The sequence below is a fragment of the Antedon mediterranea genome, chromosome 7 (genome assembly GCF_964355755.1).
Source record: "Antedon mediterranea chromosome 7, ecAntMedi1.1, whole genome shotgun sequence".
Classification (NCBI taxonomy): Eukaryota; Metazoa; Echinodermata; class Crinoidea; order Comatulida; family Antedonidae; genus Antedon; species Antedon mediterranea.
Window position 1 is genome coordinate 2,179,059 of NC_092676.1, and position 14,262 is coordinate 2,193,320.

The following is a 14,262-nucleotide window of genomic DNA, read 5'->3' on the forward strand; positions in this document are numbered from 1 at the left end:
AAAAAAATAATAATATTATTTTATAGCAACAATTATAATAATAAAAAAAAAAATAAGAGTAGTAAAACGAGTAACGTGAGACCAACAAAAAATGTATAACTATAATACATCTAAATCAGCTAAAAGGGTGTCACTGTCTACTTTTTTGAAAGGGTTGTCTTTTATTTCCACCACGTAAATAAAACAACAACTTCCTAAAAACCAGAAACTTTCCAACATCAACTGAATGTATCATAGTTGTGGAAATTTTCAGATGATCGAATCATGGAACTTTCCATGATCGAATAGAAGAATGACTAAATTGAGGGCAGCAGACTATTTAATACACTGTATATAATTATACTGTCATTCTTGGTACCGGATACTGTGTACAATAAGGAAGTGAATCCAACTGTACAATACGAACAAGTAATTGTAGAAAGAACAAGGTAAGAAGACTGTTTAACTTCCCTTACACATTTTTAATTTTTATTCAATGTAATTGTACCAGGAAAGGTACAATTAAAATGTTTATACCTACCTGATTGTTCCATATTATTATTTTATGGCCTTTGGTGTATAAAAATAATTATATAAAAGGCATATAGGATATAATAATATATAGGCCTACGTTAGGTACTGTTATTTATATAGGGCATTTTTTGATTGTAACAAAAACAAATGGCAATACAAAAATTGTGTGAACATTCTCTCATACTGTAGATATGAGAAGCAATTTAAAAAAGGTTATTTATAACCATTCATGGTCACTTTCCAACCCTTATGTAAAATCTTGTTCACTCGACTCCCAACAGGGCGGGGCTGATTTTTTACCTTACTTGGAAAAGCTTTTCTTTTCTTTGAAAGCTCACTTCTGTTGAATGATCAAATAAAACGAGAACAAATTTTACAAATAAGATTTTCAGAAATATTATCAGTAGATAAATATAAATGGAATTTAGCATGTCATATTTTATTTCATTTTATTTTATTTCATCTTCATATCCAACAGCGACCAAAGTCGCCCATTTAAAACAGTATATTTATGATTGTTCACAGGTTAATCCAAGATGGCTGCCAGTAAGGTGAATAAGTTCCTAGAAGACATCAACGAACATCTTGAATGTAGCATATGCACTGATCAACTTAAGGATCCAAAAACTTTGAACTGTCTACACACCTTCTGTATGACATGTCTAGAAAAATGGGTGACAACTAAAGGGACACTAACTTGCCCCACATGCTGCAAAACATATCCAATTCCAGAGGGCGGGCTTCACAAGCTTGCACCGAATACATTTCTAAACAACATACTTGAAACTGTTGAACACTTTTTGGAAAAGGATGAAAAGACTTGTGTTTGTGGATTGGGTGAAAAAGTGGAAAGTTACTGTCAGGATTGTAAGGAGTACATATGTTCCATTTGTTGCGCCAGTCATAAAGGAATTCCAGCCTTGAGAAGTCACAAGCTATATTCCATGAATGATATGAAAGAAATGAGTCAAATTGAGATTACCTCATTGCATCCTTCACAGTGTCTGCTTCATGGTGAACCTTTGGAATATTACTGTCAGGATTGTGAAGACCCAATCTGTATGAATTGTACAATCATGGGCCACAGAGATTGTGTAGGAAGGCAAAAGCCAATAGCAATTTCAGAGGCATTCAAAACATTAAAGGAAACTTCAGCAGAATTAGAAAAGGATGTCTATACTTATACAACAGAATTAGAAAACAGCTTAAAAGAGGTTCATGAGGTTGATACAGAACTGGAAAAAAATAAAGCAAAATCTTTGCAAGATATTGAAAAGTATGTACAAGAAACCATCAAGACAATAAAAAAGAATGGAGAGGCAATGGAAAAGCAAGTGAAAACAATTTATGAAATGAAAAAGACAGAGATTGATGAACAAAGAAGTGAATTAAGACAAACAGTAACTGATGTGAAGACGAAACTGAATTTACTTCATAAATTATTGAAAGGCAATGAAGTATCAGCAATGAAATTAGGTAAAACGGTAGTTAAAGGACTGGCAGACAGGGTTAATGATTTACCAAAAACAGACAAAATTGATGATGGACAAACTGACTTTTGTCAAATCAAACAGCAATTTGTTCAACTACAAGAGTTCAACCCTGACAATTTAAAAAAAGTGACAGCTAACTGTCTAACATTAACAGGAAATAAGTCTGTGATAGAAAATGAAACCATTGTAATAAAAGTAAGAAAACAAACGGAATGTGAAGTAGATGCAAGTCAACTGAATGCAACATGGATAACACAGCATGCACAGGAAGAAGTAAAGTTTGAAGAAGAAAATGGAGAATATGTCTTGACAAAAAAAATTACAAGCATAGGAGTTTGTAGATTAGATGTGACAGTTGATGGTAAATACATCAGAAATTCACCAATGAAAATCACAGTAGAAAAAGAACTAATCAATTCTATCAACCTAGGCTTGGTTGGTCAAGATGTACTCAGGTATAAAGATGATTGCTTGCTGGTTTCATGTTGCACAAATGTAATACTTAAGTGTAAGACATCAGGAGAATACATTGGTAAAATTGAACTACCAAAAGGTACACAAGTTTACAGAATGTTCAAAATGAAGAATGGTGACATAGCATTCAGTGACAATGTCAGGAAGTGCATTACAATATGCACAATGGATGGTGAGGTGGTTAGAACATTTGGTCAAGGAGTATTGAAATTTCTAAGAGATATCTATGTAGATGAAGTGTCAGATGTTGTCTATGTAGCAGATTCTGATAATGGTACAGTGGTATTGGACCTTGGTAGTGGACAGGTCATCAATAGATGGACACAACCTAATACTTATGTCCGAGATGTTACTATGACGAACCAACGACAGATTCTCATATTGGACTCGCGTCATGGATTACTACTAGCTGGTAATAATGGAAGACTAATCAAAGTTCTTGTTGAAATATCGGATAATGTTGTGTTTGGAAAACTGACAAACCCCAGTGCAGTAGTAGTTGATAAACATGATAACATCATCGTATCAAGTCGGTATAATGTGCAACTTTTTGACAAAGATGGTAAATTCATAAAAGTGATAGGTGAAATAAAGGGTTCATTAGAAATATGCATCATTTCACATCAGCCGCGAAAGATTGCTGTAACTAATCAGTATGACAAAACATTGCAAATATTTAATTACTAAAACATAGGAATATGTTTTCCTTAAAGTGTCTTTTAGAAATAAACTTTGTTCTTCTGAAGAAGTCGGAGTGCTAGCAGATTAAATACAGTATGTTATTATCCAGTTTTGAGATTCAAAGTTTAAATGGTTGAATTGTTATATTACCTACACAGATGAACTTCTTTACTAATATATTAAAAACGCACTTAAAATCAATCTTAAAATTATTGCTCCAGAAACAACAATTTGGACGGACAGATGGGCTGCCTACAATCACATCCAAAATCAAGGATTTGACCATGGTACTGTAAATCACTAAAGACATTTTGTAGATCCAGCGACAGACGTCTGTACAAATTGAGTTGATGTGGTCAAGAGTCATGGCTGAAATAAAGGTGCAACAAGGGCCAACTAATCCAGAATTGATCCCCGAGTACCTGGCAGAATATGTGATTGGGAGATTTGCTGTCTCGGCATTTTACAATCTGTGGCACAGATATATATGCTGTTAATTAACGACAAGGCAGTCTTACATTTTTCCGCTTTCTATACAATTGATAAGAAGAAGAAAATAGAGAATAAGTCTTGACAAATATAAAGATAATTGCTTGGTGGTTTCACCAAAAGTATAAGACATCTGGAGAACAAATTGGTAAAATTAGACTACCAGAAGGTACGGAAGTTTATCGAATGTTCAAAATGAAGAATGGTGACAGAACGAAGAATATTTACAATGGATGTTAACAGACAGATTCTCATATAGGACTCACGTCATGGATTACTACTAGCTGGTAATAATGGAAATATATAAATAAATCAAAGTTCTTGTTGAAATATCGGATAATGTTGTGTTTGGAAAACTGACAAACCCCACCCCAATGCAGTAGTAGTTGATAAACATGATAACATCATTTTATCAAGTGAATACAATGTGCAACTCTTTGATAAAGATGATAAATTCATAAAAGTGATTATTGAAAAAAAACTTTCATTGGGAATATGCATCATTTCACATCAGCCGCGAAACATTGCTGTAACAAATCAGTGTGACGAAACATTGCAAATAATTAGTTACTAAAACATACGAAAATGTTGCCTATACAATTGTATCAACAATTATACTAAAATTAAATATTTTAAAATTTAATTACCATTCTCTAGGATATATACAGTATATATATTCGGCCCAATGCCATCATAACAGATAATGACCTTAGATCCAAAGATCATTAATATTTATTTTTACTCATTATTTATTTATCATTTGAATATTATTAAACTAAGTTTATAAACTATTCCTGCTATTGTATACAATAAAGAAAAAAAATGCAAGATTTAATGATCATTATTTATTAAACATTTCTATATTATTATTTATTATCATCTATTATTAAGTTTATAAACTCCTCTACTGGTGACAGCTACTACAGAGCCGTTCTCCAGGACAAATAATGTAAGAAAATATTATTATTATTGGAAAATATTAAACCAATCTGATACTGATAGTGAAAATGAGCTAAGCTTTGCATTTAATAGAAATATTGCAGGATCTCGCAAAATAATAAAAAGCAAAAACAGAATGTTTTTTTAATTGTTGGATTCCAGAATGTATTGTTGATGGTTGGTACATAATGCTTGTATTTCTTGTCATGTGTTTATATGTATCATATAGACATAAAAGCTGAATACAATTTATACACAATAACAAAATAAAAAAAGTGAAAAGTGTACAAAATAATAAACATAATATAGTTAAAAAGTTATAGTTATAAAATAAAGTTTGCTTTTAAGAATAAAGGTAACTTGGTTTAATCTGTTCTGATTTTTTCAACTTTGGAAACTTTTAAAATGACAAACCCATCAGCAGTAGGCACAGTAGTTGGTAAGATACATTGACTATTTGATGAACAAAGTATATACAGTACATAGTGATTGGTCAAACATGGGCACAAGGATTACGCATCATTTGACATAGCCAACGGAATAACAAATCAGCTTGAAAAAATACTACAAATATTTAATTGCAAAAAACATAAGTATCAACCCAATTTAAAAAATCTTTTTTAATAGAGCGTTTCAATTTTGTAATACAGGTACCTATTCTAAGTAAATCAATTTAAAGCTGGTAAAATAATCAACTTGATCTGATTTCAAAATGGCAGGATATTCCTTTTTCCCCTGTAGATTTTGAAAAATTAGGTGACTAAGTTAAAGGTTAACAAAGAACAAAGAACTAGTCGCCAATTTCATAGAAATCAGCTAAAAATTGAACAGAAAGCACAACAATAAGGAAATAATTGAAACTGTATCCATGGTAAAATAGAGAACATGATCTTACGTGCAAAAATGAAAATGAAACAATAAAAGGAAATAAAACAAAGAAAAAACAACCAAACTAACAGTAATTACAACATTGAGTAAAGAGGCAGGATCACAGAAACTGCTAACAAAGTTTGTACATCTAGATGTGACTAGGTTGATGAAAATTACTTCAAATGACTAAAATCACACTTGCAAAAAGTTTTTACTGTGAAGGTAAGCGGTAACAGTTCTTTTATATTTTCTTTTCCACCAAAACCCAATCTACAGTATTAGTCCTTTGTTGTAAATATTCATGTATAATTAAAATGTTTGACGATAACTGTATATTTTGTTTTGAATTTTCAATCATTTTACAGTATTTTAACTTTGGCCAATTCACCATATTTTATAATTGTGCAATATGATGTATTTTTCTTGCATATTTTATTGTCTTAATTATGCTAAGCAAAATGAATTTCCATTTTAAGTGGACCAATAAAATTGAATCTTGAACCTTTATATTGAAAGAAAAATATATACTATAGTAACCCTCTATTTTGATGCAAGATTTAAGAAATTTTAATCGTCAACTTTAAAAGGGAAATTCATCTTTGCATAATTAAGACAATAAGAAAATACATCAAATTGCTAAAGGCAATGTTAAAATACTATTTGTAGGCCTATGTTAAAATACTATTAAAAACTGCAGATTCCAAAAACGCCAAGTCTGCAATAATAATGTTACTTTAAATTCTGAATAAACCATAAATAATTTGGACTACTTAAAAAAATATACTTGTCATTTTAGGAAAATATAATTTAAATTTGCCTAATGCATGGATGAATGGATTTTCTTCCTAATGTAGTTTAGAGGATGCGGTAGAGGACGTTTAAATATATTATAGGCAAAAGGTAATGCAGTATAAAGAGCCTTAGCCTTAGCTGCAGGTAGTTACCGTTTCCGAACATTTTCATTTTCAGAAATTTAGAAAATCAATACTGTTTTATTTGGTAAAATGGCTGCTAAATCAACAGGTACAGTATAAATTATAATAATTTAACCATATGAGGATAACTCCAAATAAAAGATAATCATATTTTTTAAAATGTTAACGTTAAATTCTTAAAACGTGTTCTGTCTTATTTGGTGTTATACCCTTGTATTATTTTACCTGAAACAATTAGTACAGTAGGCCTATAGTACATCACCTGGATTGTAGAGGATGCTCTAATTCACATAACCCTTTTGCTCCTGTAAAATTCTATATACTGTATTTACAAATAGGCCTATACTGTAAACTGTATTTTTTAAATCATCACTTATTACTTAAAATTTTTTCTTAATACAAGTTTTCTTTCCTTTCATTTTCTTAGAAATATCTGAAAAATCTTTTAGACAGGCTTTAGTAAGTTTTTCAACTTGGTATGATGAACGGTCACTTCTAAAGCAACTGAAAGTTTTGTATGAAGGTTACATTTCAGTAGCTGCATTAGATAAAGCTTCTACAACAATGGACTTGCTGAATAACTTATGTGATTCTAGTGACCTGAGTTCAAAGGATCTCACCCTTCTCTATGATACAATAAAGGCCACTAAACAGTTCGGTATTGTAGACAAACTTCGAATTTACATTCCATCCTTTCCTGAAGTTAAAGAAATCATTATTACAAAATTCAGCCATCATCAACAAAAGATTCTGAATTTAGGCAATGAACTGATACTGGAGGATGTGAGAAAAATTGATAATGTGCTTAATTTTCCTCCAATGAACTATCGGGATGGATGGAGTCTTCTTCTGGATTTACACCACAAACAAATCATTTGTGAAGAAAAAGAAAAAATGGATGAATTTATTACGACCTTAAAGGATCTTGGACTACCACGAGCTGTAGCAACTCTTAGTAAAGGTATGTCATGATTTTCATGGAATATTTCAAAACATGGTTATTATTTTAAACAATGTATAAAAAACCTGATACAATCAACTCCCCCAATACCGGACACCCTTTGGCTGGCCTAATATGTCTGATTTTCCAGAAAGTCTGGTATTGAGAATGCGTTTTTAATGGTAAAAATGAATTTGGGACCTTTTAAACCTCAAGAAAAGTCTGGTTTTGTGAGAGTCTGGTTGAGAGTTGATTGTAATGCCATTTCATTATAGCCAATTGTAAATAATTATTATTATTAAGTCAAGGAACACATCAATAAATTTGAAGGCAAAAATCCATTCTCATATATTACTAATCAAATCATCAAACTGTATTACAGATGTTCAGATATCGGTAACTCTGCAAAAGACCAGTGGATCTACGAAGAGAAAGTGGGTCGCAAAAAAAACAAATCTGCTCCCTTTTAAATCTCTAAAAAAGAAAAAAAAGGCATGTGATGTAGACATTAGTGAAAACAGCCCATTTAATCTTGATGAAAAACTGCAATCATTACAAAGAACTGTTGATGAAATTCAGCACACTTTGCAAACTGTCTCGGAAGTTAGTCCACTATTACTAAGCGCTATTAATGGAAAACTTCAATCTTTACCACTTAGTAGAGGAAATAGGTCACCTGTATTAGCAGTTATTGATAGTAACCTGCAATCATTGCAAAGGACTATTAATGGAAATCTTCAGTCATCACAGGGTACTCCCATTGATGTTAGATCATCTGAACTAAGAAGCATTGATAACAACTTGAAATTTTTACGAAATTTTCTTGAAGAAAAACAACAAACTTTGTCAATCGTTACACCAAACGTGTCAGAATTTATTTGTCAATTTGACAAACATAAAGATGCTGTACCATTAGATGAGGGGGAAAAGATGATTTTGAAACTGGAAAACCTAATTGATTTTTTCAAACAACGTGGGTTAAAATTAACCAAAGCAGAACACGGTTCTATAATATTCAACTTATCTGTGCTGGATACCATTGCTCTGATACATCTAAGAGAAATGTATCAAAGTGGAGAGCTTCTTTTAAAGCTATCAGAAATATTAGTGGCAGAGGAACATCAGCCCACATTTCAAATGGAATGGATAACTTATATTAATGAAACCAAATACAAAGAAGCACTTTGTATGCTTGAAGAAGGTAAGAAATAATTTGTTGAAATTACATTTTATACACCTGATCAGAAATAGGCCTCTATATACTGTAGCTACTGTTGTCTACTGTATACATGTAATCTATTCGATCTATTTTATTCTGCAGAAAGATAGATATAATTTCACATGAAATTTTAAATGAAATGGAAATAATAAACAAGTTGTTTTTAATCGTTAGGGAATGGATTGAGCTGTTAAATTGTTTTGAGCTATTAAACTTTAATTATTATTTCCAAAAGTGCAAAGAAACACCATGTTATCATGTTATTTATCTTGAATTTCAGATGACAAGTTATATTCCATACATGATATGATGGAAATGAGCTCAGATGAGATAGCATCTTTGCATCCTTCACAGTGCAAGATTCACAGTAAACCTTTGGATTATTACTGCAAGGATTGTGAACACCCAATCTGTGCAAGTTGTAGGCCTTCAATGTTGGGTCACAGAAATTGTCCATGCAAACAAAAGCCCATAAAAATTTCAGAAGAATTTAAATCATTTAAGAAAACGTCAAAAGAAATCGAAAAGGATGCAAATACTTATAAAACAGAATTAGATAACAGGTTACCAGCAATTTATGACATTGATACAGAACTGGATAAAAATAAATCAAATTGTTTGCAAGATATTGAAGATTACGTACAAGAAACCATCAAGACAATCAAAAAGAATGGAGAGATAATGAAGAAACAAGCAAAAACAATTTATGAAATGAAAAAGACAGAGATCGATGAACAAATGAATGAATTAACAACAAAAATATCTGATGTGGAAAAAAAACTTAATTTTCTTCATCAAATATTGAAAGGCAATGCAGTATCAGCAATTGAATCTGGTAAAATGATTGTCAAAGCACTGAGAGACAGAATTAATGAGGTACCAAAAACACACCCAATTGATGATGGACAAATTCACTTTTGTCAAATCAAGCAGGAATTTGTTGAACTGCAAGAGATTGCCACAGAAAATTAAAAAAACGTGACAACCGCTGACTATCTAACATTACAAGCAAATGAATCTGTAATAGTAGGTGAAACCATCGTAGTAAAAGTAAGAAAACTACATAAATGTAAAGTAGATGAAACTCAACTAAATGCAACATGGACGACACAGGAAGTTGAGGAACAAATAAAGTTTCAAGAAGAAAATGGAGAATATTTATTTACAGGAAAATATGAAAGCCCAGAAGTTCGTAGATTAGATGTGACAGTTAATGGCAAACACATCATAAACTCACCAATGAAAATCACAGTACAAAAAGAACTAATCAATTCTATCAAACTAGACTTTGTTGGTCAAGATGTTCTTAAGTATAAAGATGATTGCTTGGTTTCATGTTCCACAAATGAAATACAAAAGTATAAGCCATCAGGAGAACATATTGGTGAAATTAGATTACCAGAAGAAACAGAAGTTAACAGAATGTTCAAAATGAAGAATGGTAACATAGCATTCAGTGATAAAGTTAAAGAGTGTGTTAAAATATGCAATATGAATGGTGAGGTGGTTAAAACATTTGGTCATGGAATACTGTCAAATTCAAGAGGTATCCATGTAGATGAAGAGTCAAATGTTGTCTATGTAGCTGATTATCATAATGGTACAGTTGTATTTGACTTTATTAGTAGAAAGGTCATCCGTAGATGGTCAAAGCCTGATATGCAAGTCATGGATGTCACTTTTACTAATCAAAGGGATATTCTCATATTGGATTCACATTATGGATTACAACTAACTGATAATGATGGAACACCAATTAAAGTTCTTGTTGAAATATCGGATAATGTTGTTATTGGAAAACTGACAAACCCACGTGCAGTAGTAGTTGATAAGCATGATAACGTCATTGTATCAAGTGATTACAATGTACAACTCTTTGACAAAGATGGTAATTTCATAAGAGTGATTAGTGAAAGAAAGGGTTCATTGGGAATATGCATCATTTCACATCAGCCGCGAAACATTGCTGTAACAAATCAGGTTGACGAAACATTGCAAATACTTAGTTACTAAATCACAGGAAATGTGTTTCCCATAAAAATTAACTATATTATGCTGAAGAAGTTTCCGGCTAACAGATAAAAATTATGTAATATCTAGTGTTGAGATGGAAAAATGAACTTTCATTCTAATATTAAAAGAGCACTTTAACCATTTAATTTTTCTATTTGTTTGTATTGTATTATTTTTTTTATTACTGTTATATTGTTATGGTGCTCGATATGTTTCAGGTAATATATTACAGAGAGACACCGGACATCCGAGGATCTGATATATCTACACAACAGACACGTGCGATGAATAAAGTTAAATAAAGTTACTGATGTATTGTCGTATATAATTTGTTAATCTACTAACCATTAGACAACCAAAACATATATGTTCTGTACATGTGTGTGTAATTTTAAGCATCAAGGAAAACAAATGTCATGTTCACCTTGTTGTGGTCATGACAATAAAGATTATTTTATCTTATCTTAAAATGAATCTTTAAAATGAATGTTAATCAAGTATCAAAAATTAATGTTAATGTCCATTCTACCATGTAAAACATAAAACCTACTTCTCTTGGTATGGAAAGATACAATTTGATTTATTTAAAATGGTCAACATAATTAAAGCAATGTTCAAATGTGTAAGTTTAATGAATTTTTTAAAAAAGTATTAAAGAATTTTAACTGCATATACATACCATAAAAAAACACTGAAACAATTATGCAAAATTTGGCCTAAAATATTATCTAAAAGAAACGATTGTAAGTCATCGAATATTCTTTTAAAGAAATGCAAAATAAAAACAAAGGTATTTTGTTGATCAAAAAAAGGAAAATTTCACCAGCAGCTATGTGATTTAGAAAGCTTTTTTTCTACTATTTCTTTTAAATAAACAAGTTTTACAAAGATTTACAGTACTGGTATTTATTTTCTATGATTTACTAAAAATAGTATTTTTTTTTTTTCGGAATACCAAGATGACATAATATATCCATAGCAATAAAAAATAAGAAGCTTAATCTAAGAACTCATAGCACAAAAAACAAACAAATTTAAGTTTTACAGAATAACAGACAAAAATATATATATATATATATATAAAGTCAATGCAACAAGGCATTCTACTGTATGTGCATTATTGACACATTAAGAATGTGGCGATTAATGGCCATGATCAAAGAATTACTTGCGTTCACACGATTTCTAAAACTAAAAACAGATGAAGTCATCAAAAGATGGAACCTCATTCAAAACAAAAAACATGCTAGCACTACACTTTCTAGGCTGCACTGATCAACTTAAGGATCCAAGAACTTTAACTTGTCTCCACACCTTCTGTTTGACATGTCTAGAAACATGGGTGACAACTAAAGAGACACTAACTTGCCCTACATGCTGCAAAACATATCCAATTCCAGAGGGCGGTCTTCACAAGCTTGCACCGAATACATTTCTAAACAACATTTTAGAAACTGTTCAACACTTTTTTGAGAAAGAAGCAAAGAATTGTGTTTGTGGGATGGTTGAAAAAGTGGAAAGTTACTGTCAGGATTGTAAGGAGTACATATGTTCTATTTGTTGCACCAGTCATAAAGGAATCCCAGCCTTGAGAAGTCACAAGCTATATTCCATGAATGAGATGAAAGAAATGAGCTCAATACAGATTGCATCATTACATCCCCACAGTATGAGGCCCACAGTGAAGCTTTTAAGTTTTACTGCAAGGATTGTGAACACCTAATCTGTGTGAGTTGTACAATCCTGGGTCACAGAGGTTGTGAAGGGAGACAAAAGCCAATAGCAATTTCAGAAGCATTTGAAAAATTTAAGGAAACTTCAGCAGAATTACAAAAGGATGCATATACTTATAGAAAAAAATTAGAAAACATCTTAAAAGCAGGTATATCTACTCATGTAGAACTGGACAAAAATATATCAAATTGTTTGCAAGACATTGAAGATTATGTACAAGAATCCATTAAGACAATCAATGGGGAGATAATGAAGAGGCAAGTAAAAACAATTTATGAAATGAAAAAGACAGAGATTGATGAACAAAAGAATGAATTAAGAAAAACTATTTCTGATGTGGACACAAAACTTGATTATTTTCATAAATTATTGAAAGGAAATGAAGTATCAGTAATTGCATCTGGTAAAATGGTAGTTAAAGGACTGACAGACAGAATAAATGATTTACCAAAAACAGAATTGATGATGGACAAATTTACTTTTGTCGAATAAAACAGCAATTTGTTCAATTACAACAGTTACACACCGAAAATGCAACAGCTGAATATGTAACATTACAAGCAAATGAATCTGTAACATTACAAGCAAATGAATCTGCAATAGAATATGAAACCATTGTAATAAAAGTAAGAAAACTTAATGAATGTGAAGTAGATGCAAGTCAACTGAATGCAACATGGATAACACAGCATGGACTGGAAGAAGTAAAGTTTGAAGAAGAAAATGGAGAATATGTCTTGACAAAAAAAATTACAAGCATAGGAGTTTGTAGATTAGATGTGACAGTTGATGGTAAATACATCAAAAATTCACCAATGAAAATCACAGTAGAAAAAGAACTAATCAATTCTATCAACCTAGGCTTGGTTGGTCAAGATGTACTCAGGTATAAAGATGATTGCTTGCTGGTTTCATGTTGCACAAATGTAATACTTAAGTGTAAGACATCAGGAGAATACATTGGTGAAATTGAACTACCAAAAGATACACAAGTTTACAGAATGTTCAAAATGAAGAATGGTGACATAGCATTCAGTGACAATGTCAGGAAGTGCATTACAATATGCACAATGGATGGTGAGGTGGTTAGAACATTTGGTCAAGGAGTATTGAAATTTCTAAGAGATATCTATGTAGATGTGTTGTGTACTAACACCATTTAAGGTAAATATCTGAACAATAAAAGCACAACAAGTAAACACACGTGAGTCTAGGTTTAGTCGTTCTCCATCTTCCCCGCATCCGGGGCTTTATTCATTCTCCACAACACTATATATATAGAGGGCGTTAGACCATTACAATCGGTTACAATTACAGTACAAGTAATGTACAGTATATGACAAGATGAAGTGTCAGATGTTGTCTATGTAGCAGATTCTGATAATGGTACAGTGGTATTGGACCTTGGTAGTGGACAGGTCATCAATAGATGGACACAACCTAATACTTATGTCCGAGATGTTACTATGACGAACCAAAGACAGATTCTCATATTGGACTCGCGTCATGGATTACTACTAGCTGGTAATAATGGAAGACTAATCAAAGTTCTTGTTGAAATATCGGATAATGTTGTGTTTGGAAAACTGACAAACCCCAGTGCAGTAGTAGTTGATAAACATGATAACATCATTGTATCAAGTCGGTACAATGTGCAACTTTTTGACAAAGATGGTAAATTCATAAAAGTGATTGGTAAAATAAAGGGTTCATTAGAAATATGCATCATTTCACATCAGCCGCGAAAAATTGCTGTAACAAATCAGTATGACAAAACATTGCAAATACTTAATTACTAAAACATATCTATGTTTTCCTTAAAGGCCAGGTGCGGGCAAAAAATTTCTATTGATCATACATTCCAATAATTATCGATCTATAGTTTCCCCTATGTTTCATAATTTTTGGGATTTTATTTGTGTTACATGAGTTTGTTGAAAATAAGCACTTTCTTATCAGTGG

The 14,262-nt window shown here is 31.6% G+C and overlaps 2 protein-coding genes across 2 annotated transcripts; both read left to right on the forward strand.

The window, feature by feature from the left end:
- Nucleotides 1-173: 173 nt before the first annotated feature.
- LOC140055016 (tripartite motif-containing protein 2-like) lies at nucleotides 174-4,884 on the forward strand. Its single transcript, XM_072100162.1, has 2 exons — nucleotides 174-428; nucleotides 1,039-4,884. The coding sequence occupies exon 2, from the start codon at nucleotides 1,050-1,052 to the stop codon at nucleotides 3,165-3,167; it is 2,118 nt and encodes a 705-aa protein (XP_071956263.1). The 5' UTR covers nucleotides 174-428; nucleotides 1,039-1,049; the 3' UTR covers nucleotides 3,168-4,884.
- Nucleotides 4,885-6,022: 1,138 nt separating this feature from the next.
- LOC140054418 (uncharacterized) lies at nucleotides 6,023-9,525 on the forward strand. Its single transcript, XM_072099397.1, has 4 exons — nucleotides 6,023-6,482; nucleotides 6,822-7,355; nucleotides 7,717-8,535; nucleotides 8,834-9,525. The coding sequence occupies exons 1-4, from the start codon at nucleotides 6,464-6,466 to the stop codon at nucleotides 9,523-9,525; spliced, it is 2,064 nt and encodes a 687-aa protein (XP_071955498.1). The 5' UTR covers nucleotides 6,023-6,463.
- Nucleotides 9,526-14,262: the final 4,737 nt, after the last annotated feature.